The following is a 27,145-nucleotide window of genomic DNA, read 5'->3' as shown; positions in this document are numbered from 1 at the left end:
GTAAATATCAAATAAACCATATACTGGTGTTCCCCATTCTCCCTAGTACATTGTCTGTTCTCTCTCCCAAACCTCTCATCCTTATCCACTCAGCAAACACCTGTGGTACTCAATCAAACTCAAGTTCTGAGTCTGCTCAGTGGTACAAGACTGGAACCACATTCCCAATAACCATTCAAGATGTTCCACTGTGACCACACAACGTGCACAGACTTAAACTCATCTTTTTCTAACACAAATCTATTCTGTTTCCTCATCACCCATTAATAATAATACCTGGGAGTCATCTTTCATAATTTTCTCCTAAGTTTCCCATTAACTGAATCTCATAAATGTACTTCTCTGATGATACTTCTCTCATCAGCATACTTTCACTACCATCACCACTGCCTTCCTTCAGACTTGGAGATGTTTATAACCTCTTTGAAACAGACTAGTGCAACGTTTGACCCATCCCCCAGTCCGTCCCACACTTTGCTCTCAGAATCTCTGTCAACACCTTAGACATGATCCTTTCACCATTTTTACCAAAAGTCACTCATGGCTGTCAGTGAATGACTGCCAAGATGAAATTTCTGGGTTCAAGGGATTATTTATTCCACTCCATTTGTCTTTCCCACATCAACCTCCAACTACAACCCAGATCTGTTCCAACCACAGAGACCCACTGGCCAGTTCTTTGAAAAGGCAAGGAAGGAACTTTCTCAGATGCAAATCTTTCTACTCTAAGACCAGATCTGGGGATTAACCCAGTATGTCAGAACTGGTCAGGAGCATCAAACTCAAGTTCTTTACAGTAAGCAGGGTTTACTTTCGATATCAAGGGTGGCCACTCCCTGATTGAATAAAAATTGCAAAGCACAACAATCAGTGAGTTACAGGCAGAAAGGAAGAAAAAGAGCTAAAATAATCCCTGGACTTTGGCTAGGTTGTGTGGAGTGGTATAAAGAGGCTTCAGAATCTGATATTAGAAAAATAGGAAGGAGAGAACCAAAATGGCTGTGAGCAATCTGGGAAGCTCTCCTAGAAAGGTGGAGAAGGGGCAAGTTAAAAAGGAGTTAAAATTTGGGGGGAAAGAGAGACCATGTGTAAACAGAGATTTTCTGCTCCTAGCAACAATGAACCTCCCTATACTTAGAGTTCAGTAGTCTTCATTATCGTCTGATTTCACCAGCATGAATTTTGAGTGACCCTGGGAGAGAACATGACACCAAAGGAGGGTTGATTAAACACAAGCCCTATTTTCAAGGGCTTGAGTTGAGCTCGGCGCTCTGGAGTCACACAACAATCACTACCTGATGATGCAGTGATGAGGTCACAAGTGGGGGGTCCCCTTTTCCCCCCACCTTTGGCTTCCTCAGAGCTAGGCAGAGGACCCAGAGGGAAAATCCACCTTCTCACACACAGCAATACCATCCACCTCACTCGACTACTTGTCAAGTTCACTACCAACACAAAGGGGTGAGTTGCATTTGGATAACTGCAAATGCCCCGTCTTTTCCCTCTCCTTTCCTAAGAGTGACTTAAAGCACCCCAGGCATTGAGCAGGGTTGAGATGATGGCTATTTTTGAATGAAAGCATCCCTTCATTTTCAGAAGCAAGAACTGGGTATGCCTCATTTGAAATAGAGATTCTTAACAAATTTGGAGTTTGACTTAATTATCTCTCCAGAGAGTCATATTGCTTTCAAAACTAAATTAGATAAATGTATATTTTTATATCATTAAAGGAAATCAAAGGAATGTCAAATTAGATACAGCTTGCAAGTATTGTCAGGGACTGAAAAGCCCTGCTCATATCTAGAAGTCAAATCATCCATAGAAGACCTAACTCAGGGCAAAACTTAACAGAGGAGGAAAAAGTTCTTCCTTAAAATTATATTATGTGGTTCTCAAATTCATATTTTCAGAAGAATTAGAATTTCCCTGTTCATCTCTTCCTTTCCTGAGTTCTTCCCTTCCCCTCATGGGGAGGAGTCACAGAGTGGCCTATGGGAGTCCAGCCATGTTAGAGATTCAGTTTCTTTCCATCCTCAGTTTTCAAGTGAAGAAAGCAATTCTCAAGGCTTTGAGGGCTTAGGGAAGATGCAGGAATGAAAGAAGTATCCTGAGTCCCTAAACCCGGTAACATGCCTTCTCATTCCATCTCCAGAGGGTTAGGGTAGTAGCCCTGCAGGAACTGTTTCAAACCCTTGCTGTGACATGAGTGCTTTTAGCAGTTTGACCAAATTCACGACTTCAGAATAATGTACTTAAATGAATTAATTAAAAGACATGGAGTTACAAAAGATGCCACTTATATTGATAACATATGATTAAATATGGTTTTATCATGGGGCAGGGTTAGTTCCAGGACCCTAGGTTGAAAACGCCTGCTGAGGGATATGGAATTGAGACAAGGTAAGTGAACAAAAAGCACGGAAAGGGTGAAGAGACCAAAAAATGTTGTCACCAATGACTCCAAGGACAGAAGGACAGCCCTTAAATGAGAATTTGGTCTACAGCCCGAAACATCCCAGGAAAGTTTTTCATAAAAACAAGGATGAGCAGGAGGTGTGAGTGGGAAGCCTCCTGGTCCTCTTGCAGTGTGGTCTCCCACATATGACTTGTTGCATATTTCTTTACAGGACCCAGAAAAATCAAAAAAGAATGTCGAGTGATGATAAAAATAAATCTAGTGAACCTAAGAATGAGCCCAAGAACTGTGATCCCAGGTGTGAACAAAAGTGTGAAGCCAAATGCCAGCCCAGCTGTTTAAAAAAGCTGCTGCAACGGTGCTCTGAAAAGTGCCCACGGGAAAAGTGCCCAGCACCACAAAAGTGTCCACCATGCCCCCCACCATGTCCTCCTCCGTGCCCAGCTCCCTTACCCTCCAAGTCCTGTTCCAAGCCCTGTCCTCCTAAATGTCCATCTCCCTGCCCACCCCCAGAGTGAGGCACCAAGGGTACCTTTCATTCTACTACCTCCAACATCTCTACCATGTTCACCATCTTATCCTGAAAGCTGAAGCCATGAACTGACAAGTAAACGTGTTCCTCTGCTGCACAAGTGTTTCTTCTGTTTTGCTTTGTTTTGACAGTTTGGGGTTTTGTTGTTGTTGTTGTGTTCCAGCACTAAACCACCAAGAATCAATCCCTAGAGAGTGAGGTTAAAACCCTGGCATTCTACAATCAACAGTTTTTGAAGACAGTCTCCCCTCTGGCCCTACCTGCTGCATATAGGGATGTGGTATCTCCTGAGGGGTGCATCCAGGGCCTTCAGACTGAGAGAGCTGTAAATATGGCTGCTAACAGTGGTTCACCTCAGGTGCCCAAGCCACTATGACAGAGGAATAAGGCAAAAGGGGAAAAGAAGAATGGGATGTAGAGGAAAGGTCCAGTCTGGAAAGGCTCAGGAAAAATTCTGCCCTCAGCTATTAATCCCACTGCATAATGCTTGTGCAGAACACTCTGAAAACAGGCTGCATGGGCTTCAACCTCTAGCTCTGTTCTAAGCTATGGTTTCCTGCGCTCTGTGAAAGGAACTCTGATGCTAGCAGTGGGTTTACAGGGTCTTGTCATGAGGCATAGGAGATAATGTGTGTCCAGAGTGTGATATACTGGGACATAGCCAGCACTCGAAGAGGGGAACACACGGCACCTGCCCAGGTTTCATGTGTCACACCTGAACATAATTGCCCTGTGCCTTTCTTCCTCATCAGGTATAATATTTAAGTTCTAACTCATACCTATTAGCACAGCTAGGCACTCTTTTCAAAAAAAAAAAACAAAAAAAAAAAACAGTACTACCTGGGTAGCTCAGTTAGTTGAGCCTCTGACTCTTGGTTTCAGCTTCATGATCTCAGCATCATGAGATTGAGCCCCATGTCAGGCTCTGTACTCAATGAGGAGTATCTGCTTGAGATTCTCTCCCTCTCCTTCTCTCTCTGCCCCTCCCCCATTCATGTTCACTCTCTAAAAGATAAATCTTTTTTTTTTAAAGATTTTATTTATTTGACAGCTAGAGATCACAAGTAGGCAGAGAGGCAGGCAGTGGACGGGGTGAGGGTGGGGAGAAGCAGGCTCCCTGCTGAGCAGAGAGCCTGATGTGGGGCTCCATCCCAGGACTCTGAAATCATGACCTGAACCAAAGGCAGAAGCTCAACCAACTGAACCATGCAGGCACCCCTCTAAAAAATAAATCTTAAAAAAAATAAAAACAAAATTGAAGTTGTGAATTACACTAATGTCAGCAGGCTGGTTTGGATACTGAACCATAACTATATAGCAAGTCACCATGGAGAGAATTCCAGTGAAAGGTGCATGGAATCTCTATTAGGGAAACATCCTGTGAATCTACAAAATGTCAAAAGGAAAGCTTTACACAAAAGAAAGGATAAATCCAAAAGCACCTCAATTAGGAATGAATGGGGAAAATATTCACAGCTGCTATGTTAATGGGGATTATTTACAAGTGGCTAGGGAAAGCCCACATCAACCTTGCTTAATTCACAAAAGGGAATATATCAGTTCACTTTGCTGGGAAGGGTATTAGAATGGGAAGGGAGCATAGAAATAGAACTGTAGGAAATGGGGTGTTAGAGCCTGGGAGTGTGGTCACCATTTCAATCTCCCTCATCTCCATCAGTCTCTACTCCTCTTCAGGGTGGGTCTCCTTCCCTCCTAGGACCCTCTCCATGTGGTAAGGTCTTTGACCAAGTGCAGACCCAGTTTGTTGATGAGTTGAGCTTGAGATGCTCCTATTCTGGGAAAGAAACCTGATTTCCCAGGAGTACCCTGTGGATAAGAGAGCTTTGCCACACAGACCAAACTAGTTTGTCATTACAACCCACAACATTCAAGTGGAACTAGGTTTAGGATTCTCTGTTATCATGGTAAGGGGAAATGAGAGAGGTCAAAGGTAAGGAGGCTTCCTACGGAATCATGGCACACAAACAGCTTTCCATCCTTCTGAGTCTAGAAGCTGCTACAGGATCACAAAGGTGCAGAAAGAATAGATAGTCCAAAATGTGCTCAAGACCCCCACCAGACCAAGTCATATAATTAGGTAGTTGCAAAAGCAGACTTTTGGGACATGAGCGCTAGACAAGTCTTTAAGGCATGCAATCCCTCTTTTTCCAGATGTGAAGATTACTACCTTCTCTGACATGAAGAGGCCTTAGTGTCCCCCAAGCCCTGCAGAGAGGTGCCTCCTGGATACTGGGAACTTCTGTATAGCCTAGTTTAGGGCATTAGGGTCCTATAGTCAACTGTTGATAAAAGATGGACAACTCTTGAACCTCAGTAGAAATCACGAAGAAGGGTGGGAGAAAAGATGGAAAAGGAAAGAGAGAGAAGAAATAGCACTATGATGTGACAGCATCTTCCATCTATTTAATGATCACTTTCAAATAATAAAGCCAAAAATCCCAGTGCTATGGTGTGTCACTGTTGATGAGAGCATAAAGAGACAAAAATCATTTTAGGAAATAATTTGAGAAATACGGAAATATGTATCAAAAGTGTAAAATGGTTTAATCCTTGGACCCAGTTGTTCCATGTCTTGGAATATGTGCAAAGAAAAATAATTCCAAAATGGAAAAAAAGAAAAGCTATGTAAAAGCTGATTATTACAGTGTGATTTAGAAATAATTTAAATATCTAATAGAAATTTGATCAAGTGCACTTTATTCCTTGGTGAAACCTTATGTAATTATTAAAATGTATTAAAGGGGGGGAGAGCAAGGTCCCAATTGGAGGTATAGCATAAAAGCAATTATATTTAACCAAAAACTTCTATGAATGTTGATGATGATGACAGAAGGAAGTTTGTCAACATTCTAGTTATTTTATGACAAAGTAGTTATGGGTAACCAATAGAGTATTTTTATTTTCACTAGTCTTTGGATTTTCATAAATAAGCTTTTATTTCTCATGTAATAGAAAAATGTACATAATCATTAATACTTCAGAAACCCACTAAAGTCCTTTCATTTGCTTAATGAACTAATTAAATAATAAAGAAATAAAAGGAAAAGAAAGAAGAACCACTTCCTACACCTGAGTGCACACCTTGGTTGCCTTCTTTTGAGGGGTAGGGTCTCAGTCCCAGGCATTCAGTGGCTCTGTGGCAGTGTGGGTTAGGGGCTGGTGCTCTCCTGGTTGACTTTGACGACTCTGGGCACAGACTGGGTGGAGGCCATCTCTGAGAACATGAAACCATCCATTTGCCAATTTAGTTCTCTTTTCTCCCATGTAAATGAAACCAAAGATACACATCTCTTAATGGCTACTTTCCCAGCAAAAGGCTGGATCAAAGGCAATGCCAGGGAAGATGGCTAGAACATGATGAGTGTGCTACCTTCCTGCAGAATGCCATAATTACTCCTAGCCCCAGTGGCGGCAGTCACTGGAGCCCTGCCCCAAATGGTAGAGAGCTGTATAAATAAATAAGCAACACCTGAAGAATGGCACCACGAGAACCCTTAAGGTGTAGTCTTGATGGCTCACAGATACTGTAATAGTGCAGGACCAAGCCTTTCCTGTCATGGAAAAGCTGTAAGAAGAGACTCTACCACAGACCCCCTGGCATCATGGTTTCTTGAGAAGCAGGCAGAAGACTTGGATGTCCTCCCAGACCAGGTCAGCTGGGGGCGGTGCTGTGAGCTGGCCAGTGTTATATGAAAGGGCTGGCACACAATCACAAGGATGTCTTGCTTTGAAGCTCTGAAGCTGGAAGGAACCATAGAGCTCACTTTTATGTGTCCCCCACATGCAAGTGGCAGCTGGGGAGATGGCCTCAAGAAGCCAGTCACCAAACCTGTCTTATTTTCATGTCTTGCTTTCACATGACCAAATTTTCCAGCCAGGGACACAAGCACAGGCACATCCTGGGAGGCTTTATTGACAATGACAAGTCATAACTGCTTCTGTGCCACAGCTGTTGATGCTCAGCAAAGAAATAGGTGGGCAAATACAGTAAGTCAATTGCCAAACATATAAAGATGCTAAGATACAAATTGATTGTAAAATGCATAACAGTGTATTTTCAGATGCCCCACATGCATAAAACCTGTGATGCCTTACCTACAGAGCTCTGTGTTCTCTCCCAGGCTCGAGGGAAATGATGCCCAGACTGAGGGTTTGTGCTTTTCCCACCAGAAATACCCTCATAGTTTCTCACCTACACCACCCAGAACCTCCTAACTAGTTTCCAAGTTTTCCTTCTAGTCCTTCCTCCAATATAAGGCAGCCAAGGCAGACTGGCTAAAATCTAAATCTAAACATGTCACTCCCTTGCTTAAAAGCCATAGAAGGTTCCCTTTTTCCTAAGCAATAGCTTGATGACTTGACAAGTCACACAAAAGTCTTCCAGTGCTGCCCCCACCTCCTTGTTTGGCTTTACCTTGCTACTTCTCTCTCCTTCTAGAACTGTGCAGTCTAGCAACAGGCAAACGCTGGCACTTCCTGGCATGCCAGAGAGTTTCTGGCCTGTGTGATTTTACACTTGTCTGTCCTGCATTCTTTTTCCATTGAGTACTCCTCTGAATGGTCCACTTGAGCAGATCTTCATCTCCCTCCGAACCCAACTTAGGGGTCACCTGCTTCAGAAAGCTCCCCCGCTGCCTCCTGCAGGCTGGTCAGAGGCCCCTTTTTGTGACCTCAAAACATCTATGCATTTCTCCTGCAATGCTTATCCCATCATATTCTATCCATCTGTTTATACTGGCTGTTCGTGACATTTAATAACAATAAATGAGTGCATGTTCAGTGGCTTTGAATGCACTTTTCTAAAGAGGAAGGGATCACTCTGGGCTGAGGCCCTGGCTACTATGTTGCTTACCCTCATCACATGTGTCATTCCCAGAATTCAGAGGTAGGAGAGGGGGACAGGGCTGGCTATGGTAGGCCTGTGGCTGAGAAGAAGGCATCCCTGGAATTGGTCACTTTTCCCTTATGTTACAAGACGCAGATCCTGCCAGCTTCCCCTCAGCCTCACCTGGGAAGTAGAGCCTGTCTTCGAGCAGATTTCTCACTTTGGAAGGCAGTATGGAAAAGGGAAATAGTTTGTCATCACAAAGATGTGGATTCGAAGTGAGCCCTATGCTCTTAACTGGGAGGCCCAGGAAAATTGTGTCACCTCAGTGGGAGAAGTGGTCTGTTTATTCCCTTGAAGAATGAGAAGAAAATTCTCACTGAGGTGTGGAGAGGACTGACCAGTGAGGTGGTAAATGCAAAGCCACTGGCATGGGAAACTGAACTTAGAAAGCCAGGACGCAAAGGTACTCAAGAACATGGTCAGCTTGGAGTCCCCACTCCCATCATCTTGTTCTTCCTTTTTGTTCTGTGAGGCAGTGGGGTTGAGGAGGAAAGAGAGTTAAAGGAAAGGAAGGTAAATATCTTAGAAGACAAGTGAATTGCCACCCCATTCCCAAACTGGGCCCTGGAGCCCACAGATCGCAGTAAGAGCCAGATGTGACTTTTGTAACCCTGAGTGTAAGTTCCAGATGTGGCACACAACATGCCCAGTGTCTCAGTTGTTTGGGTGAGGAAACTTAGCTCCAGAGAGGGAAACATCAAGATCACGCTGTGTAATCAAGTGTAATCAAGATCACACTGAGTTGGTTGCTGGAACAGTCTAGGATTTCTAACCCTAACCTGGGCCACACTGAGGCAGAACAAAGGGGGAAAAGGACTGAAGACCTATATTAACCTAAACATTTTAGGAACATACATCTCCCCATTTTCTGTCTCAGTGGTCTTTAACCTGGGCACCATGAACCTCCTGAAGGTGAAGAGGTGTACCTCTGTATATTTCCTCATCACCTCAGTACTGTCAAGAATCACTGGCTGCGCTGCATCTTTGTTGCCTCCCTAAAGTTTATAAGGAATTCCCAATACAGTGGTGTCCTAAATGTTTTTACATGGGCCATTACCTGGTCCAGACATGATCTCCCCACATGATCTTGAGGAAAGTCCTCAACACTTTTGTACCTCAATTGCCTCAACTTAAAAATATGTAGTTGATAATTTAGTGCTTCCTATTTAAAGCACATGTTACGCTGAAACAAGGAAGGGGAATCAGGTGGCCTGTCACGTCCCCTCTGGGTACAGTGGCCTGTGACCCATGGCCCCTCCTACAACCCTGTTCAGGCAACACTGGAGGCAGGGAAGTGAGGGGGTGGTGGAGTCTCCCTAAGGAGCCCACAAGCTCTCCAGTAGCACCTGCTCCTAGGGAACGGGGTGAGCTACATTCTATACTATTTGGCTTTATCAGAGCCACTGCCCTATAATATGCAGACCGGCCAGCTGAGTGAATCAGAAGAGTCTGGGAACTTTTATGATATGAACAAAGAAGATAGTTATTTGATGGGAATGGGGGGAAAAAGAATGTCCTACACACACCTGACTCTCTTCTGCTGACCTTGTATAATTACACACTAGCTCCCAATAATGATAGCTGAAGAAATTTAAAATATTCAATCTCCGATGGCATTCAATCAGATTAGCCCCAGTCTCACTGGAGGGTTGGTAATGGTTAAGGAAACTATTTAGGCACCTTATCTTAAGATGTAGGATGGGACACTCACCCCAAAGCTGGGGAGATTAAATCAACTAAGGTTGATTTTTGAGGACTTGGACCCCAAATACTCCCACTATAAGGTCATTCAATCACCTGGCTGGGCTACTGCCACCCACAGAAGACAGAAGACTAGGTGGATTCTAAGTTATAATCTAATCAAGGAGGATGACTCCCCCCATCCCCGTTCCTGCCCCACCACACAGACATGCATCCACATACTTATAAAGTCATATAGATGCCCAAGCTAATCACTCATGAGTAGCACAGAACGTCAAAGGTGCAATGGACCTAGCTTGACTCGTAGGCTACCTTTGCTATTTTAATGATAAATAGCAAGCCAGAAAGGGTCAGGGGCTTGCCTAAGGTCACATATCTTGTTAGGGACAGGTCCAGGTCTCTGGGCCTCTGTGCAGTACACTGTACTACATCCCAATGAGTAGAAAAGCATAAGAAAAGATGAGCCCCAGGAGGACAGAGTAAAGGAGATGGAGTAAGAACCAAGAGAATCGGGAAGGCTTCATGAGGGAGCTGAGTCCTGAACAAAGTCAGATGGCACTAACATTCTATAAATAGCTTGAGGGTCCTGAGTGTTGGCACATATATTCTCAAATTTATTCCTCACAAGAAATTTGTGAAATAATGTTATCCCTTCCCAACGAGAAGAAATGGAGGCTCTGAGTAACTAAGTATTTATCCAGGATACACAAACTCTTTGTAATTGAGTCGAGCCCAAGTCAATTGGGGTCCTGAACCTGGTTCTTTTCCCATGCATCACTAAGAGCTGGTATTTGACTGACGGGTTGACATGACCAGTGAGTAGATACTTAAATAAGGGAGTGCTAAGTGGAATTTTACATCTTCATTTGAGACTTCCCAAGAGCTCCAGAAGTTGGGAAGGTCTATTAATTTTCTATTGCTGCTGTAACATTACCATAACGCTAGTGGCTTAAAATCACAGAATTATGTTGTCTTAGAGTTCTGGAAGTCATACGTCTGACATAGGTCTCTCTGGGCTAATATCAAAATGGGGGAGCCTGAGTGACTGTCAGTTAAGTGTCTGCCTTCAGCTCAGGTCATGATCTCAGGGTCCTGGGATCGAGTCCCACATCAGGCTCCCTGTTCAGGCAGGAGTCTGCTTCTCCCTCTCCCTTGACCTGTCTCCCCTTGCTTGTGCACTCTTTCTCTGAAATAAATAAATAAAATCTTAAATTAAAAAAAAAATTAAAATAAAAATGTCAACAAAGCTATATGTCCTTCTGGAGGTGCTAGGGCACAACCTGTCCACTTGCAATTTATAGTTTCTAAAGGCTGTCCACATTCTTGGCACATGGTCTCCATCTTCAAAAGCAACAATGACCAGTCAAATCTTTCTGTGACCTCACTGTGACACTGGCTCTTCTGTCCCCTTTTCCACATTAAAGGACCCTTGTTGTTCCATTGGACCCACTTCACGGTCATCAGCTCACTGTGAGGCAGAGAGAGAGTCCTTTGACAGAAGTGGAACTCTGACCTCTCCCTAACTGCATCTATCCTCCTCCATGAGCACATGACCTGCTTTCTTCATTGTTTAACACATCCCTATTTGGTCTTCTTCCTGAGGCTCAGCCAAAGCCACAGAATGCATATGGCACAAGCAAGGTAAGCTCAGGCATCCTGTTGTAGAAAATTTCTGGAAATCTCAACCAAGCAATCTCTCTCCCTCAACTTCTGACCTATCGCTTTCCTGAATCAGCCTCAGACTCTCCTCTCAGCATAGCTTTAACAAACATTCCGTCTGTCAGGCTGTCTGTAACACTGATGCCCACTCTCCTTGCCTGGTAATTCTTACTGTCCAGCAAAACACATCACAGACACTCCTCTCCCAGAAGCTTTCCAGAACCTTCTATCCATCCAAGACTGATCAAGGGACCTTCTTCTGGCACATGCAAGCATATCTCTCTCAATCTTATCTATGAGACTGTTGACTCCTTGAAAGCAGGGTCATGAATGACTGAAAGAATGAATATCCATTCATCTGTTGAAGGGCATCTTGGCTCTTTCCACAGTTTGGTGATTGTGGACATTTTTGCTATGAACATTGGGGTCTTCTTGGACCTTCTTTTCACTCATCTGTATCTTTGGGGTAAATACCAAACAGTGCAATTGCAGGGTCATAGGGTAGCTTTATTTTTAATATTTTGAGGATGTTATCAATACATACAATGTACTATTACTCAGCCATCAGAAAGGTTGAATACCCAACTTTTGTATCAACATGGATGGGACTGGAGGGGATTATGCTGAGTGAAATAAGTCAAGCAGAGAAAGTCAATTATCATATGGTTTCACTTACTTGTGGAACATTAGGAATAACATGGAAAATATTAGGAGAATACAAGGAAAAGTGATTGGGGGAATTTGAGGGGTAGACAAACCATGAGAGACTGTGGACTCTGAGAAACAAACTGAGGGTTTTAGAGAGGATGGGGGCATGGGTGAGCCTGGTGGTGGGTAATAAGAAGGGCATGTATTGCATGGAGCACTGGGTGTGGTACATAAACAATGAATCTTGGAGCATTGGAGGGAAAAAAGAATGAATGAATAAACCCAGTGATGGAGAATTTCTTGCCCTCTAGGGCTCCACAGAGTCAGCTTGTTTCTTAGACAATGTTTCATACACAAAATGGAGATGAAGAGGGAGAGGAGAAATGGAAAGAGAAGAAAAAAGAGAAGAAGGAAAAGGAAGAGAGCATCAATCCTCTGTGCACCAGTCCTAAAGATCAAAATGTCACCTGGTCTGTCCCCAGCTCACCTTTTAAAAACTATCTGGGGGAGTAAGCATCCCAAAACTGTATAAACCTTTAAATGAACATCTGATTTTAGCAAAATACTTTACTTAGGAAATGACCTAGACAACTTCTTCAAGTTAAGGGGGACTTCATCTTCTTTAAAGTCCCTGGGGTTCAACCAACTGTAGCAAATAAGCACAGGGCCACCCCTTCATGGTGTAGGAGCTTTTTTTTTTTTTTTTTTTAGATTTTATTTATTTATCTGTCAGAGAGAGAGAGAGAGAGAAAGAGCAGAGGTAGAAGAAGAAGCAGGCTTCCAGCTGAGCAAGGAGCCTGATGTGGGACTTGATCCCAGGACCCTGGGATCATGACCTGAGCCGAAGGCAGATGCTCAACTGACTGAGCCACCCAGGTGCCCCAAAGGGCTTCTTTTATTTTTTTAAAGGAGAAAATCAATTTATATGATAGCTATAACATGATGAAATTTATGTAAATATGAATAATCCTTAATATTTAAGAAAAGGGACTTTGGATGACATTGGACCAGAGGGACTTCACAGATATATTCAGAACATTTCTTCCTAAAGCAACTGATACACATTCTTCTTCAGTGCACATGGAACTTTGTTCAGAATAGACTGCATACTGGATCCCAAGCCAGGTCTCAACCAGTACCAAAAGATTGGGATTACCCCCTGCCTATAAGTGGCTTCTTTTATAACAAATGTTTTCCCATCCTCTGATACATGAGATCCTCATCTACTCCCAATTGTCTCCTACATTCACCTTCTTTATTCCTTAATTAATACATTCACTCCATTAATGGTCATTGATATTCCACTTACTAGCCCCCTATCTTCTAGGAACCTACAACGTAAGGTAGTAATAAGATCTTGTACATAAGATAACTGGAATTCCTAATAACTATAGTTATTTACCATAGTAAATTTCATATAAACAGCATCAACATTAGATGCTATGGAAGTTCAGAAGGAGGTGATTTCTGGTTTAATGTAATCAGCAAAGGCTCGTGGAATGTAGACTTGAGTGGAGCCTTGCAGAATGTTTAGGGTTTCACAAGTCACAGAGAGAGAGAAGGCACACAAGACAGAAGTGGCAGGCCACACAGAGTCTCAGAAAAAACTGAATGTGTTTGCTTTGAAAGTTTTGCTATCATCCCCCCTGGCTTTTACTGACCTAAGTTTTAAGGAAAGTTTTTCCAGAAAGCAAGGAGGTAAACCAATTTTGTTCCATTCTATTTTCTTGGTCACTGTGAAAACTCTGTAACTCCACTTTTAGAAATGTCATAAATCAAAGTGAGAAGATGAAGATTACCTGCCTTCTACCTCCCCTTTTCCTCCACCCTACTTCACAACCTAAGAGTAACAAATGACCGCAATTTCCCTGAATATTTCTAGGTAGGAAAATCACTCTCTCCAGGTCCTTTGTGTGCTTGGGGCCTTAAGACAAGTGTGTCTTAAGTGTGACTAGAAGTGTGACTTTCCAGCTCAATGAAGAGACATCCAGTGGAAATGTCTGAAATGGGCCATACATGCCCTTGACCCAGACAGACCCCAGGTCTTAAAAATAAAGTGTTCTCATGGGCGAAGACAAGATGAATAAGGTGGATCTTATCTCTCACCACATCCTGAACTGGTTTGTCCAGACAAGGAAGACAATCCCAGTTTAACAGACTGAGATAACGTTTTATGAACATTCTTTTGCTGCTACCTCTAATGAGAGAGATCTGAGAGGAGCCCCTCCCTGCTGAGGTCTGGTGAGGACCCAGCAGCTCAAATGGAGGCTGGTTAATAGGCATCCCAAGCAGTGACTCAAACCATGGGCAATTTCAGAGGAAGCTCATTGTGGTGACTCCACAATTAGGACATCAGCCCACGTGGCCAGTCAGTACCTCAGGAGGCAGTACCAGGCACTGTATAAAAGTCCCTACTTTGCTGGGCCCTGCAATCCTCGTCCTTTGAGTCTTGTTGAAGACAGGTAAATGGGGACATCTGTGCCCTTTCTCCCTTTCCCTTGCTTTTCTGCCTTCAGGATCCTATTCTCTTTCTTCGCTAGACTGTATTTTCCACAGATTTTAAGTGGCTTACCATTTCTTTCTTTTTTTTTTTCCATTTCTTGGGGCTCTCACACCATCCTGTGTATTCTGTTCAGTCTCTTGTACCTGATTTTAAAAAAGATTAGCCAAATAGATGAGAATGGAAAAACGTGTAGTAGAACTGGGTGTTAGGTATGATTGGGCTCTGGGTATTTATACAAGAACTCTGAGAATATTCCCACCTAGGAGTTCAGTGTCAGAGGGAGCTACAGTAGAGATAGAAAAGAGAAAAGGATGAAAAACAGCAAATAAGTTCTTAGGGTTTATAATCATTCATTCCCCATTTCCTTCTACCAAGCCATCATCTCTCAGTATCCATCCTGGTACTGCTAGTTAAATTCGAATCTTGTGCTTGTTGCAGGTTCTGTTACCTATCCTAGGATGTCCTTTAATGAACAGCAGTGCAAGCAGCCATGTGTGCCTCCTCCATGTCTTCAAAAGACCCAAGAACAGTGCCAGGCAAAGGCTGAGGAAGTGTGCCTCCCCCCATGCCAGGACCCCTGCCAGGAGAGTTGCCCAGTGCAAGTTCAGGAGGTATGTCTTCCTCAGTGCCAGGAGTTAAACCAAGAGAGTTGCCCACAGCAAAGCCAAGACCAATGCCCACCTCAGTGTGTGGAGCCATGCCAGGAGTTTTCTCAGACAAAATGTGTGGAAGTTTGTCCACAGAAAGTCCAGGAGAAGTGCTTACACCCCAGCAAGGGAAAGTAGCATCTCATAATGCCATCTGGGGTCAAGAAGAAGATGGCCAACAGATGAAAACCTAACCCAAGCCCATGCTATGGTAACCTTCACCTATGGGTAACTCTGTGCGTACCTGCTCTTGCCTCCTGGCTTCTTCAGAATTCCAGGACTGGGTCTGTTGTCTCTGAAGACATTTTTCTCTGTATTTCATCAATCTCTGTGAATAAGTACTGTTCTCAGCAGTCTAGCCGAAGGTTTCAACTAGAGAAATAGTGCAGTTGTTCAGCTCCCCATGGAACATGAAATCATCCAGCCCTGAGTGTGTAACAGCCAAGGATGCTTCCATTCATCATTCAGAGCTTCAGCTTCTCAATTGAGCCTCAAAACAAGCTGACTTTTAATGGACTTTGTACTGATCATCACCACACCACCATGGATACTGAGAAGAGGTTGGTGGTGTTACAGATATAAAAAATCAGGTCACTTTGTCTATGTATCATAAAAAGGAACAGCAAATTATTGGACATTGGAATGTTAGTTATGCTTTTAAAAATGAAGCAAAAGTGTATAAATTATTTAATCCAAACAGCCAATAAGGACAGATGAGATGGGATGCGTGGGGTTCTGTTTGATCTTTGTGTTTGATGGCTGGTCTGCTTTGGGCCCTGTAATTTCACATACATTCTTTAGAGATGTGATTTGTTTCTGTGTGGTGAAGGCTGGTCTGCTCTCCAGCTTCATTGTTTTCTTCTCCCTGGTGAAGGTCAAATACAGAATAAAGCTGATTCTAAGGCTGATGTCTGACTTGATGTGTGCTCTTTCCTCCCCACTGCCCAACCACAGTTCATCCCTGTGATGATTATGTTTCCCTTTTTTTGGACAATCTGGAGTAGGAATGAAAAACAGACCTCACAAGTGCATAGAACAGCAATGTTGACAGAGGCCTTCTAGAAGGTCATGTGGATTGTTCCACCCCCACTCACAATGCATCATGGGCTTACCTATACACACATTTTCCACCTGCGAGAATCCATCAGGGCCTGGGACCTGCGCAGACTCAGAACTTTACATCCAGAATTCTTACCACTATGGCTTCTTTCCCCTCGGATCCTTGCTTTTAGAGGAAAGGGCTCAAATGGGAGGAGGAGAGTTATATGGAAAAAGGGGTCCCCAATGAATCCATGATATCTTACAAGCATAGTGTTCCTGTCAGAAGGAGGAACTAGGCACATTTTTGTGATAAATAGACTCAAAGGCCAAAATTGTCCTGCCATCCCTGACTTCAGGAAAACAAGTCAACCTAGGTCACCTCCCTGCCCCATATCACCCCACTTCCTCTCACTGAAAAGGTGCAGCAGGAGCAAGACTTACTTACATGAAAGAACACATAGCTGCTTCCTCAGTGGTACCCTGAGATCTGACTTGGACCTGATGTTAAGGCCCGGCCTCCTAAGAGCTAAAGGGGCCCCTCACTCACTCCCCTGGACTCCCCCTTCTGAATCAGCACATATGGGTATGCCAATAGAGAGCAGCTTGACTGACAAGAGGGCCTTGCAGCATTGGAGTCACCCAAGCCTCTTAATCTTAGAGATATTTTAAGTCAAGAGAAGAGGGGGCAGGGGGCAACTTGGGGGAAGATTTCAAGCAGCAACATGAAGCCCTAAGAACTCACTGACTCTGCAGGTGGCAAGCAGGCGCCCAGAACTCTATGCACATTCTCTGAGGGAATTCTGGTAGCAGTTCAAGGGGTCCATGTGTTGCCTCTTTATCTTTGTTAGGAAACTTGTCTGGCCTCACAAAATGTGTATGTGGTGAAGTCAAGATTCTAACTGGAGTCCCCCTTGACCCAGAACAGAGCTCTTACTTGCATGAGGAAGACCTGTGGAACACAGGGAAGATTTCCTGAGCTCTCTTCACAGGTGCTGTGCCAGATGCTGGACAGACAGTGGTGAGCAGGCAGGCAGCAACCCTATGCAGAGCTAAAGAGCTTCTTTCCACAGGCCACATGTGCCTAGGGGCCCTCTCCAAAAGCTAGTCATGCCAAGTCCTTGAACATCTCCAGGTGCCTGAATCACAGTTCTTTTGCTTCCCTGCTTAGTTGGAATAAGTTTCTGACTTTGGAATAAGCCTATGCTCCCCCCGGGGCAGCAACCTGCAAAAAGCCTCCAGAGAGCCCTTTTAGCAGTAGAGATTTTAACTGGGCTGACCGAGGTTCACGACACTTCTCCAGCCTGGCTCAAGCCCAAGGAATTTCTTTGTTCTCTAGCACTAAAGGCGTGCACAGATTGGAGTCCAAGATGGGACACTCAGACGCTGAGCAGAACTGCAAGGCTGTCAAGCAGAGAGAGTCTAACAATATCAGAGAAAGGACAGCCTGCTGATTATAAGGGAAGCCTCAGGAGATAGGAAAGAGACGCACCTACAGATTATAGATGACGGAAGAGACGTCAAGGAGCTAGAAGGCCTTCATAAAACTCTGCCATGAGAACCACCACAGCTTCCTCGTGCTCACAGAGCTCTGACCCAGGCGTTGCCCACCCTCTTGCTCAGGGGATCAGGGCCCTAATGACATGGGCCTGGGACATGGGACAGTTAAGACCCAAATGTTTATACTAAGCCTTTCAGAAAGAGAGATAGGGACATTACCAAAGGGAGTCTGGATTTAGAAGTTCCAGTTGACAATCCCAGGGGTAAAAACAAACCTGGAGCCTGTAGTTTGAATATACTCCTAGACCAAATACCCATAGCTGCATAACTGAAATTTACAATTATCCTGATTTCTCCAAAATGTGGCTCTGACCATAAGCGAAGTTAAGTTTCCTCTAGTCAGCATGACCTCACAACTTCCTGAGCCTATTGGCTACAAACAAAGAAGTTTATGCAACACTGTTCCCCTAAAAGGAATATAGGCATCTAGTGGTTAATCATCAATAGAGATCAATGTACTCGAGTTTTATCAACTGAGCTGTAACCCTCATTCTGTGAGCTTCTTGCCACTTTCAGCTTGAAACCTTCCAGTTTTGTGAGCTATTCTCTTGTTCCTTTCTCTTAACTTGATTTGATCTCAGTTTTGACTCAGTTAACTCAATATGTGACCAGAGTGGATTTCTGGGCTCCATGTGTCAAGAAGAAATGTGCCATGAAAACATTAGTAGACATGTATGGAGAACCCACTCTGTGTAAGGCACCCACACCAGGCTCTGGAGAACCAGGTGGAAGGCCAAGTTGATAGTACAATGGCCTGAAGACTTTCATAATAGAAACTGTTGAAATATATTTAGACTGGGAAAGAATATACCCAAGGGAGCAGGATAGCTCTTCTCAATATTTTAAGTGCTTTTGTGAAGGAGGGATTGGATTTCTGTGAGGTTCCCAAGGACACAGTTGGGACTGATAGATAGAAGTTACTGATTTGGTTCAGTTTAAGAACTTTCTTATGATGAGATCTGTTTTGCTGGTGACAGGAGTTTCCCTTGGATGTGCCACATTCCCATGAACTGGAGGAATACAAGTAGGGAGTGATAGGAAATGTAAATGCTAAGCCCCCTTCCAACCTGTCTGGCACTAGGACTCAACTAGCTCATCTAGGTCTCCTTGGCAAAATTGGGACCCGGGGGCAGAGGAGCCCAACAGAACAACAAGACTCAGAAGACCAGACCCTGAGAAAATTACTTTGGCCTCTAGAACACTGTTAGAAAGCCCTAGGGACCAGCACAGTGTGGTTCATGGCTTGAGACTAAAGGAAAGGAGGAGGTAAGGGATGGGAATTGGCTCCCCCAAATTTAGGTATTTTCTTAATATGTTTTGGGGGCCCAAATACTTCATCCCTGAGTGGTATTTTACAGTAACTCCTCACCAGCTTCCTTAATCCAATCTTCCCAGTCCAGTTTTAGAACACCTCTCTTCCCTTTATTCCTTGCTTCTTTGCCTGCTGGGCCTCTTTTCTCTCCCGGGCCAGAGTAGTCCATCTGTGCTATGTACATGTGCACCTGTTAACCTATCACAGCCTCCTTTCCACCTGCACCTGCCTCCCTCCCACTCACCCAGGATTCTCCCTCTGCTGTGTCAGTCAGTCCATGGGTTTCAAACCCATGTCATGTCAAAAGAGCCAGCAGGTACATCTACACAAGTTCTGAGGGGTTGGTTTCTCCCTTCCACTTACCTTGTGTGTAACTACCTGTATCTCCTTTTGACATAAGAGCCCTAGATGACAGCCCTTGGGCCTTGGTGTACTCTTTGCCTGTCTTCATGGGGCCAACTACACTGAGGTCTTAGGCACTCTCAGAGTCAGCCAACCAGCATGTCCTATGAGACAGAGAGAAAAGAGGCTTCTTTTATTGATAGGGTAACCAAATATCCTGGTTTTCCTGGGACTGACGGGGGTAGCCAGCATGCAGGACTTTTAGTGTTAAAATTGGGCTTGTCCTAGGAAAATCAAAACAAGTCTGTCACCCTGACTGTGTACCTACATGTATAGGATGTGGTGTTTGGTGCTATGGGAACACAGAAGGAAAGCCTGTGAGACTGTCTATGGTGGGGGAATTTGCAACCCAAGGTCAGAATGGGCAGAACTTTCTGAAAAACTGAGTACTCAGAACGCTTAGTGATCACTGCCTGCTCTCCTCCACAGCCCCATTCTGGTTGTGCATATGTATATGTGTTGGGTGAGGGACACTGGATCAACAGGCAGGTCCTCAGGCTAGCCCTGTATAAGCACAAACTGTCTGGTCCTCAGTCAGAGAAATAGTGTAGTGGGGTATATCCCCATGTCCTCCCACTCTATCCCCACTGCCGTCATTAACCTCAAGATATCTTGACCAAAGGGCAGCATGACTGGAACTTACCCATTCCTGCTTTTTATTCTCTCCCATGGACATTTGCCTCTCACCTAGAGGTGGCTGGAAGAAGAAGGGGCAGGCTGGCAGGACTCTGCATCTCCCATACTTCCAACCAGGCTTGTACCAACCAGCTCTCCTTTAAAAGCCCTGGGGACTGTTTTTGTCTTTCCAACAGCACCATCTACTGGCCACAGAAACAATGGGCATTCTGTGGGCCACACCTAGCCTGGCCATATGTCAGAGATGGCCCCACAAGGAGAGGGCCAATGCTAGATGTTGGTGGAGACAAGAGCAGAGATGTAGCATCTAATAGAATAGGAGGAAAGCTTAATGAGAAAGACAGAGTTAAATAATGTATGGAGTGGGGGAAACAGGCATGATGGTTTGGGACATAAGCTCTGGTATCAGACTATAGGGATTAAAACCTAGACTCATCACTTATGTTCTTTCCTTAAAAAAAATTTACTGAAAGCCTTGTCAGTACCAAGCACTGTTACTGTTGTGAGCACTGAAGATACAGCAGTGAACTAGATGCTTAGAGTGCCTGCCACCCAGAGCCTTGACCAGGAAGAGACAGACGAAAAGTACCTAAGCAAAGGCATAAATAAGAAAATGTAGAAAATAGGGGCACCTGGATGGCTCAGTCGTTTAAGTGGCTGCTTTTGGCTCAGGTCATAATCCCAGGGTCCTGGGATCAAGCCCTGCATCAGGCTCTCTGCTCAGTGGGGAGCCTGCTTCCCCCTCTCCCTCTGTCTGCTGCTCTGCCTACTTACTTGTGTTCTCTCTAACTCTCTGTCAAATAAATAAATAAAATCTTAAAAAAAAAAAAAAAGAAAATGTAAAAAATAAAACAGGGTGACCAGATACTCTGGTGAGCAGAGAGAGGTGCACTTTAATTGGGAAAAGCCACTCTGAACAGGTGACATCTGAGTGTAAACATGAAGGACCCAGAGGAGCCAGCCATGTAGGGACTGGGGGTCAGGGACAAATATCAGTAGAGTAATAAGCAACTACAAGGAAGTGCCATAGGCAATGGCCTGTGGAATATCACTCCAGATACACTACATTTGAAGATGGACACTGACCAACTTTTAGTACATTCAAATGAATGTGAGCAGAAGGGCAAGGCCTATGGGCACCATGTTGTGTAGGTGGTGACTAAAGAATGGGAGCATTTCATCCAGAGATGAGAAAGATTTACAAGATATGTGGCAGCTGCCTTTCGATCTTTCCAATGTAACTCCAGTGAGAAGAACAAGTTTAGGATACAGAAAGACGGATCATACCAGGAATCAAATGACCCAGCAGTGAAATGGGCTGTTTGTACAGTAGTGAGTTCCCATCACTGACAATATGCAAGAAGAGGCCAAATGACTAGCCAAGGTAAATAGGAAGTTTGGACTAGATTTTAAGTCTTGTATCAACACAAAATTGAACAAATCTTTCCCAAAATTTTAAAGAGAAAACAGTTTTATTTGAGCCCTGATTAGGACAGCTGCCCAGGATACACAATCTTAATAAAGAAGAGTCCTCCCCTGGGTGTGGTGCATAAACAATGAATCTTGGAATAATGAAAAAAATTAAATTAAATTAAATTTTTAAAAAAAGAAGAGTGCTCTAGGGAAGGAACATTTGGTGTAAGGTTATATAAGCTTTGAGTAAGGGACAGGTGGGGCAAGGTAAGGAGAGATAGGTAGGGGGCTCTGTGATCAGGCTCACAGAAATCCCAAAAATGAGGAGGTGTAAGGAAACCAGAGATAAGAGAACAAACCAGACCATCCCGTCCTAGGTGTCAGAGGTAGAGTCTTGTAATAACAGCTGCTTGTGACCAACAAAGAATTACCAACACTAAAAAGGATGTAAGTCATTAAAGGCTTTGTCACTAATCCTTTCACAGTGATGCTAACAGTAGAGATGCTTTAAGTCCCCTGGCTAGATTTCAATAAAAGACCAACCCCTAAAAGCCCTCAGTGGCAATCCTGTCTGGACCCCTCTCACTCCTGAGAGCTTTTTCTGAATCCTTGTTTAATAAAACTTTTATCGCTTTACTCTCCTTTGTCCACAAGATTCATTCCTCCACTCCATAAAGACAAGAACCTCACTCTCCCGCTTCAGTATTTTTGCATGGTTACAAGTCTTCATGAGAGAGGACATTCCAGAAGGCTACAAACTTTATATTATGTTTTTAGTATGTGCAAGACCATGGCTTTAATCTGATGGGAACCAGGGAGGTTTTTTTGTTTTTCTTATCTTTTTTTGGAATGCTCCTTGCTGGTTATTATTATTCTTTTTTTAAAATAATGAGAATGTACAATGTGTGATTGAGGCAGAAATGGAGCCTATGCTTTGAGGTTTTGCCAAGTCATTTTGACCTTGGTAAACATGAAAATATAGTTTCTCTGGAGGCCCAGGAATAAGGTCCACGAATGTTGAAAGTTGAAAATTTCCTTTATCACTTCTAAGTCCTCTCTACTCTTGCACTTGAATCATTTATAGGTTGCTCTGAATATAGTGAAAACAGCTTTCAGCAGCCAGTCACTGAAGTGACATACGTCCCAGAGTCCTAGGACCAAGACATCAGGTCAGAAAAGTGAGTGTCAGATACAGAACAAGCTTTTACTCAAACCCAGGGCAGACCCTGGTGAAGATAAGTAGGAAGTCTTCACCTTCCCTCTCAATTTGTTCCTTGCCCCCTTTCCCTGTCACAGCACTGGAAATGGGAACTTCTTCCTCTACAGTGGTCTGATGAAAAAGTAGTCCAAACCGATGTAGGAAAGATGATTTTAGGGTTCAAAGATGACAGCCAAGAAAGAATTCTTGAGATGTCTTTGGTGAAAAAGGTGATTTTATTAAAGCACAGCGACAGGACACACGGGAGAAAGAGCTGCACTGGGGTCATGAGGATTAGCCCATTATATACTTTCAAGCTGGGAAGGGGTTAAAGGTAGCTTAAGTCTCTGAAGAATTTCAGAAGCAAGGTTTCCAGGACCTTGAGGGGGCTAGCTATTGTTGGGAAAACGTCATTTATTACCATCAAATAAAATCATAGTCATGAGATCCTTCAGATGTATATCAGTGGCCCATATGGTTGGGGGATGATTGCCAACAAGTATCTTGGGGGAGGTTTAGAGATAAAGGAAGTTTCCAAAGGAATTTTTATACATTAAAGTGGACTTACAGGATCCTAGGCCTGGGGGTGGGGGAGACGTTCTAGCTAGGATTGCCTTTTGCCCTTACCAAAGTATTAACATTGAAGCAGTTGAGTCCCTTAAAGGAATGTCACTCTGCCTATTTTAAGGACTTGACAGTGGGCTCTAGGTAGTAAGGAAACTTAATAATTTTTCCTCTGCCTTTGTTTCCCACATCAAGTGGAGGAGAGGAAATAGACACACAAAATGCATTAGGATGGGGGGCACCTGGGTGGCTCAGTGGGTTAAGCCGCTGCCTTCGGCTCAGGTCATGATCTCAGGGTCCTGGGATCGAGTCCCGCATCGGGTTCTCTGTTCAGCGGGGAGCCTGCTTCCCTCTCTCTCTCTCTCTCTGCCTGCCTCTCTGTCTACTTGTGATCTCTCTCTGTCAAATAAATTAAAAAAAAAATCTTTAAAAAAAAATGCATTAGGATGAACCCTCTGAAGTTGCCTTTATGGAGGTCAAAAACTGTTGAACATTGACAATTTCATGGTTCAACATAAAGCATACTCCTTTTTATATCATTTATATAACCTACAGAAACTGGAAAAGCAAGTCTGTGTTGTAGGGGTCAGGATAATAGTCATACTTGGATCGAGGGCAGGATGGTAGTAACTGGAAGACAACAGGGAGGAGATTTGTGTGTTCCTGCTAATATTTTGTTTCTTAATCTGGGGGTTGCTAATCTGATTGTGCCATCTGTGAAAATTTGTTGAGCTTTGCACTTAAAAATTTTTACTTTTCTGAATGTATACTTTAATAAAAAGATTAAGTCCTAAGTTCATCATATAATACATATAGATATGTACTATTATTCTAACATATAAATTATAAGCAAACTCAAAATGAGACAATCTTAAGGAATGAGATAAAGATAAACACAGAAAAACACCCAAATATTTTGTTCCTGGTCCCAGTGGATGGTTTTATGCCCCCTCAGTGGATGAGCAGCTCCCTCTGGAGACTTTTTGTAGTGAAGTTCTGGATTACTTAGCAGCTCCGTGACCCTGAGTAAATGTCATGTTCTCAGTTTCTGCATCTGTGAAATTGAAATGCTGAACACCTACATACCGTTCTTCTACATGGCTATTCTCAGGATCAAATGAGATATTTGTGAAAGTACATTGTAAATGTTAAATATGAGGGGTTATTGATTATTACTGTGATATTGTAATTTATAATAAGAAATATATATTTCGTCTTCAATGTCTCTTACATGGAACTCTTAAAACCCTTGGCACTTCCTGAGTAAGAAAGATTATAAAGATATTTTTTGTGTGTTAATGACATGTGCCTTTTGGACTGCACCTAAGAATGGGGCTGGTTGCCAGAGGAATCAAACCTGTAATTAGACTGTTGGAACTTTCAATCCTACCCCTCTGAGCTCTAGGAAGAGGAGTAGGGATAAAAGCTGAATCACCATGGCCAATGATTGACTCAATATAATGAGGCTTCTGTGAAAAATTAAAAAGACAGAGTTCAGAAAGTCCCTGGGTTGGTGAGCTTGTATGTAGGGAGAGTACCATCTGGACAGGGCATGAAGCCTCCCAGCTCCCTATGCATCCCTTCCCTCTAGCTGTTTCTGAGTTTCATCCTTTTATAATAAACCAGTAATCTAGTAACTACAATGCTTTTCTGACTCTGTAAGCCACTCTCCCAAATTAATCAAACCAAAGGAAGTGATTATGGGAACTTATGATTTATGACTGGTCAGAAGTACAGGTGAAAACCTGGACTAGCTGCTGGCATCTGGGGGGGATGAGGGGAGGGGGACACAGCAGTCCTAGGGGACTGAGCCCTTAACCATCGAAATCTGATGTGATCACCTCCAGGTAGATGGTGTCAGAATTGAGCTGAATCCTTAGGACACCCAGCCGGTGTGTGAGAATTTCTTGTTAGTGTCAGAGAACTTCTACCACATTGGAAGTGGGATCCAGAATCACCCTTTAATTGCAATTAGTACAGAGTTAGGATTAGCAGAATCACTATTAACATAGTGATACATGCTAATGAGGGGAACAATCTGACAAAATAATTTTGAATTCTGTTAGATGTAGCTCAAGATTTCTGGAAGAGCTTTCCTCAATCACTAGAACTGGTGAAACTACCTGCCAGGAAGGTTGTCGTCCTTTCTATACCAAGTAGAGAGTAGAGGTGATAGGTAGGTAGATAGGTAGATAGATAATAGATAGATAGATAGATAGATAGATAGACACACAGACAGACAGACAGACAGAAAATTGTAATACTGGCAAATAATATGTGGCAGATATTTTCTAAGGACTTAATGTTCATTAACCACTATAATCCTTTTAAAGAGCAAAAGAAAGAGATCATCTTATTATCACTATTTTATAGATCAGAAACTAAGGCTCAGAGAAGTTAAGTAAATTACTCAGGGTCTCACAGATAATAACTGAGAAAGCAGAGCTTCAAATCCAGGTTGCCTAGTTCCAGAGTTTGTATTATACTTAAAATAGATGTCTTCCTTATTACTTTCCAAAGCTGATGTTAACATTTATAATCTCTTCCCATTCAGTAAAGCTCAGTCTGATATCAAATAACCTTCCTTCATTAATCTATTATTCAACAAATATTTTTGGACATCAATTACATGCCATATACTAAACTTTGTTTTGGATATGTCAGACACTGATGGGTCCCAGGCCTCATAACAATAAGGTTATCTTCATGTGGGGGCATCACAGCCAGGGTTAATATATACATGCATATGTACATACTTGTTTATATAAATAAGCTTGCACCTATTTAACTGTGTGTCTCACTACACCTCAAACAACGTGTATATCATGTTTGATTTTATTCAACATGCAGTGAGAATGTAACCAAACCAGCATGAATTCGTACCCTGGTGAGTCACAGAAACTGCACCAGGCAAGTTGTCACATAAAGAAAACTTCATTCGCAGCAAATAAGGAGATCACAGGAAATGGCTTCCAAAATACTGAGTCTCCAGGAGAGGGTGAATGGGTTCCTTCTGTTTAGGGTTAGGATGAATATTTAGATAGGAAAGTCTTGCCATTGTGCATAGGGGTGAGAAGAAGGTCACATATGTGGCTTAAGAAAACATGACTTTACACGTCATATGTTTTGTAAATGAGGCTGGAGCTCCTCCTTGGACAGAGGTTTTAGTATTAATGAAATAAAGGTAATGTTAGGTCATTCCAGAGGTCACCCCATGGTCCATCAGTGCAGGCATGAGTTGGGCATTTAGCTCAAAAGGTCTGGGTGGTCTGGGCCAGCAGGAAGTTTTGTCAGGGCTGTCACCATCATCTGAGGGGTGTTTTTGGATTTCATTTGCCTGAGTTGAGGTAAACTGGAAAGAAGAGTTTAAGGAAAAATGTAAGAGAAAGTTTAGTGAGTATAAGTATATAATGAGTTAGGAGATGGGTGATAAGTGTCAGATCTTGGGGTCCAGCTTGTGACAGGAAGACCCTGAAGGGTTTTAAGCAGAGAAGTGACAGTTGATTTGATTCAAGACCTTGAAAGATGATTCAATCCACAAAGTAGATAGAGATGATAGGGAATGCATGAAAGGACATGTAATTCCTTTGGATGGCAGCAGTGGAGACAGAGAAGAGGATGGGTCTGGGAAGTGTTTTGCATGAGAAGTTAACAGGTGGATTCAATTTTGGCATGCAGGAGCAGGAAAAATGCAGAAGTGCTCTCATGTTTCTGTCTTGAGTCATTGTTAGGGCATTTACAGAGAGGTGAAGAGTAGGAAATATTTGACTATACAAGTCTCAACCTTAGAGATATTTATGTTAGAAATATAAATTTGAGAGCCATCATCACATAGAAGGTTTTGGAAGGCATGAGAGTGGCTGAGATCACCCAAGGAGAAGAGAGGGGACACTCCAGGGTCTCAAGTTTGGATAGCAGAGGAGAAGCCTGCACAGCCAGCCAACTGATAAGGAGAAAACAGTGAAGGTGAGTGGGGTCTCAGGAGAAGAAAGGAGTCTTAGAAAGCA

The 27,145-nt window shown here is 43.3% G+C and overlaps 2 protein-coding genes across 2 annotated transcripts; both read left to right on the top strand.

The window, feature by feature from the left end:
* The first annotated feature begins 1,390 nt into the window (after window positions 1-1,390).
* LOC123938215 (late cornified envelope-like proline-rich protein 1) lies at window positions 1,391-2,934 on the top strand. The gene is made up of 2 exons (XM_045999377.1): window positions 1,391-1,461; window positions 2,628-2,934. Exon 2 carries the CDS (start codon window positions 2,650-2,652, stop codon window positions 2,932-2,934), a length of 285 nt encoding a protein of 94 aa, XP_045855333.1. The 5' UTR covers window positions 1,391-1,461; window positions 2,628-2,649.
* An 11,892-nt stretch (window positions 2,935-14,826) lies between these two features.
* Window positions 14,827-15,153, top strand: PRR9 (proline rich 9). The gene has a single exon (XM_046001010.1). The coding sequence runs from the start codon at window positions 14,827-14,829 to the stop codon at window positions 15,151-15,153; it is 327 nt and encodes a 108-aa protein (XP_045856966.1).
* Window positions 15,154-27,145: the final 11,992 nt, after the last annotated feature.

This window comes from Meles meles, chromosome 1, assembly GCF_922984935.1.
Source record: "Meles meles chromosome 1, mMelMel3.1 paternal haplotype, whole genome shotgun sequence".
NCBI classification, from domain to species: Eukaryota; Metazoa; Chordata; class Mammalia; order Carnivora; family Mustelidae; genus Meles; species Meles meles.
Note: the sequence above shows the minus strand (reverse complement) of the source record. Positions and strands in the feature narration are given on the sequence as shown.

What these genes read in the sequence shown, in the direction of transcription:
- LOC123938215 (XM_045999377.1), top strand. Translation starts at nt 2,650, where the DNA reads ATGTCGAGTGATGATAAAAATAAATCTAGTGAACCTAAGAATGAGCCC.
- PRR9 (XM_046001010.1), top strand. Translation starts at nt 14,827, where the DNA reads ATGTCCTTTAATGAACAGCAGTGCAAGCAGCCATGTGTGCCTCCTCCA.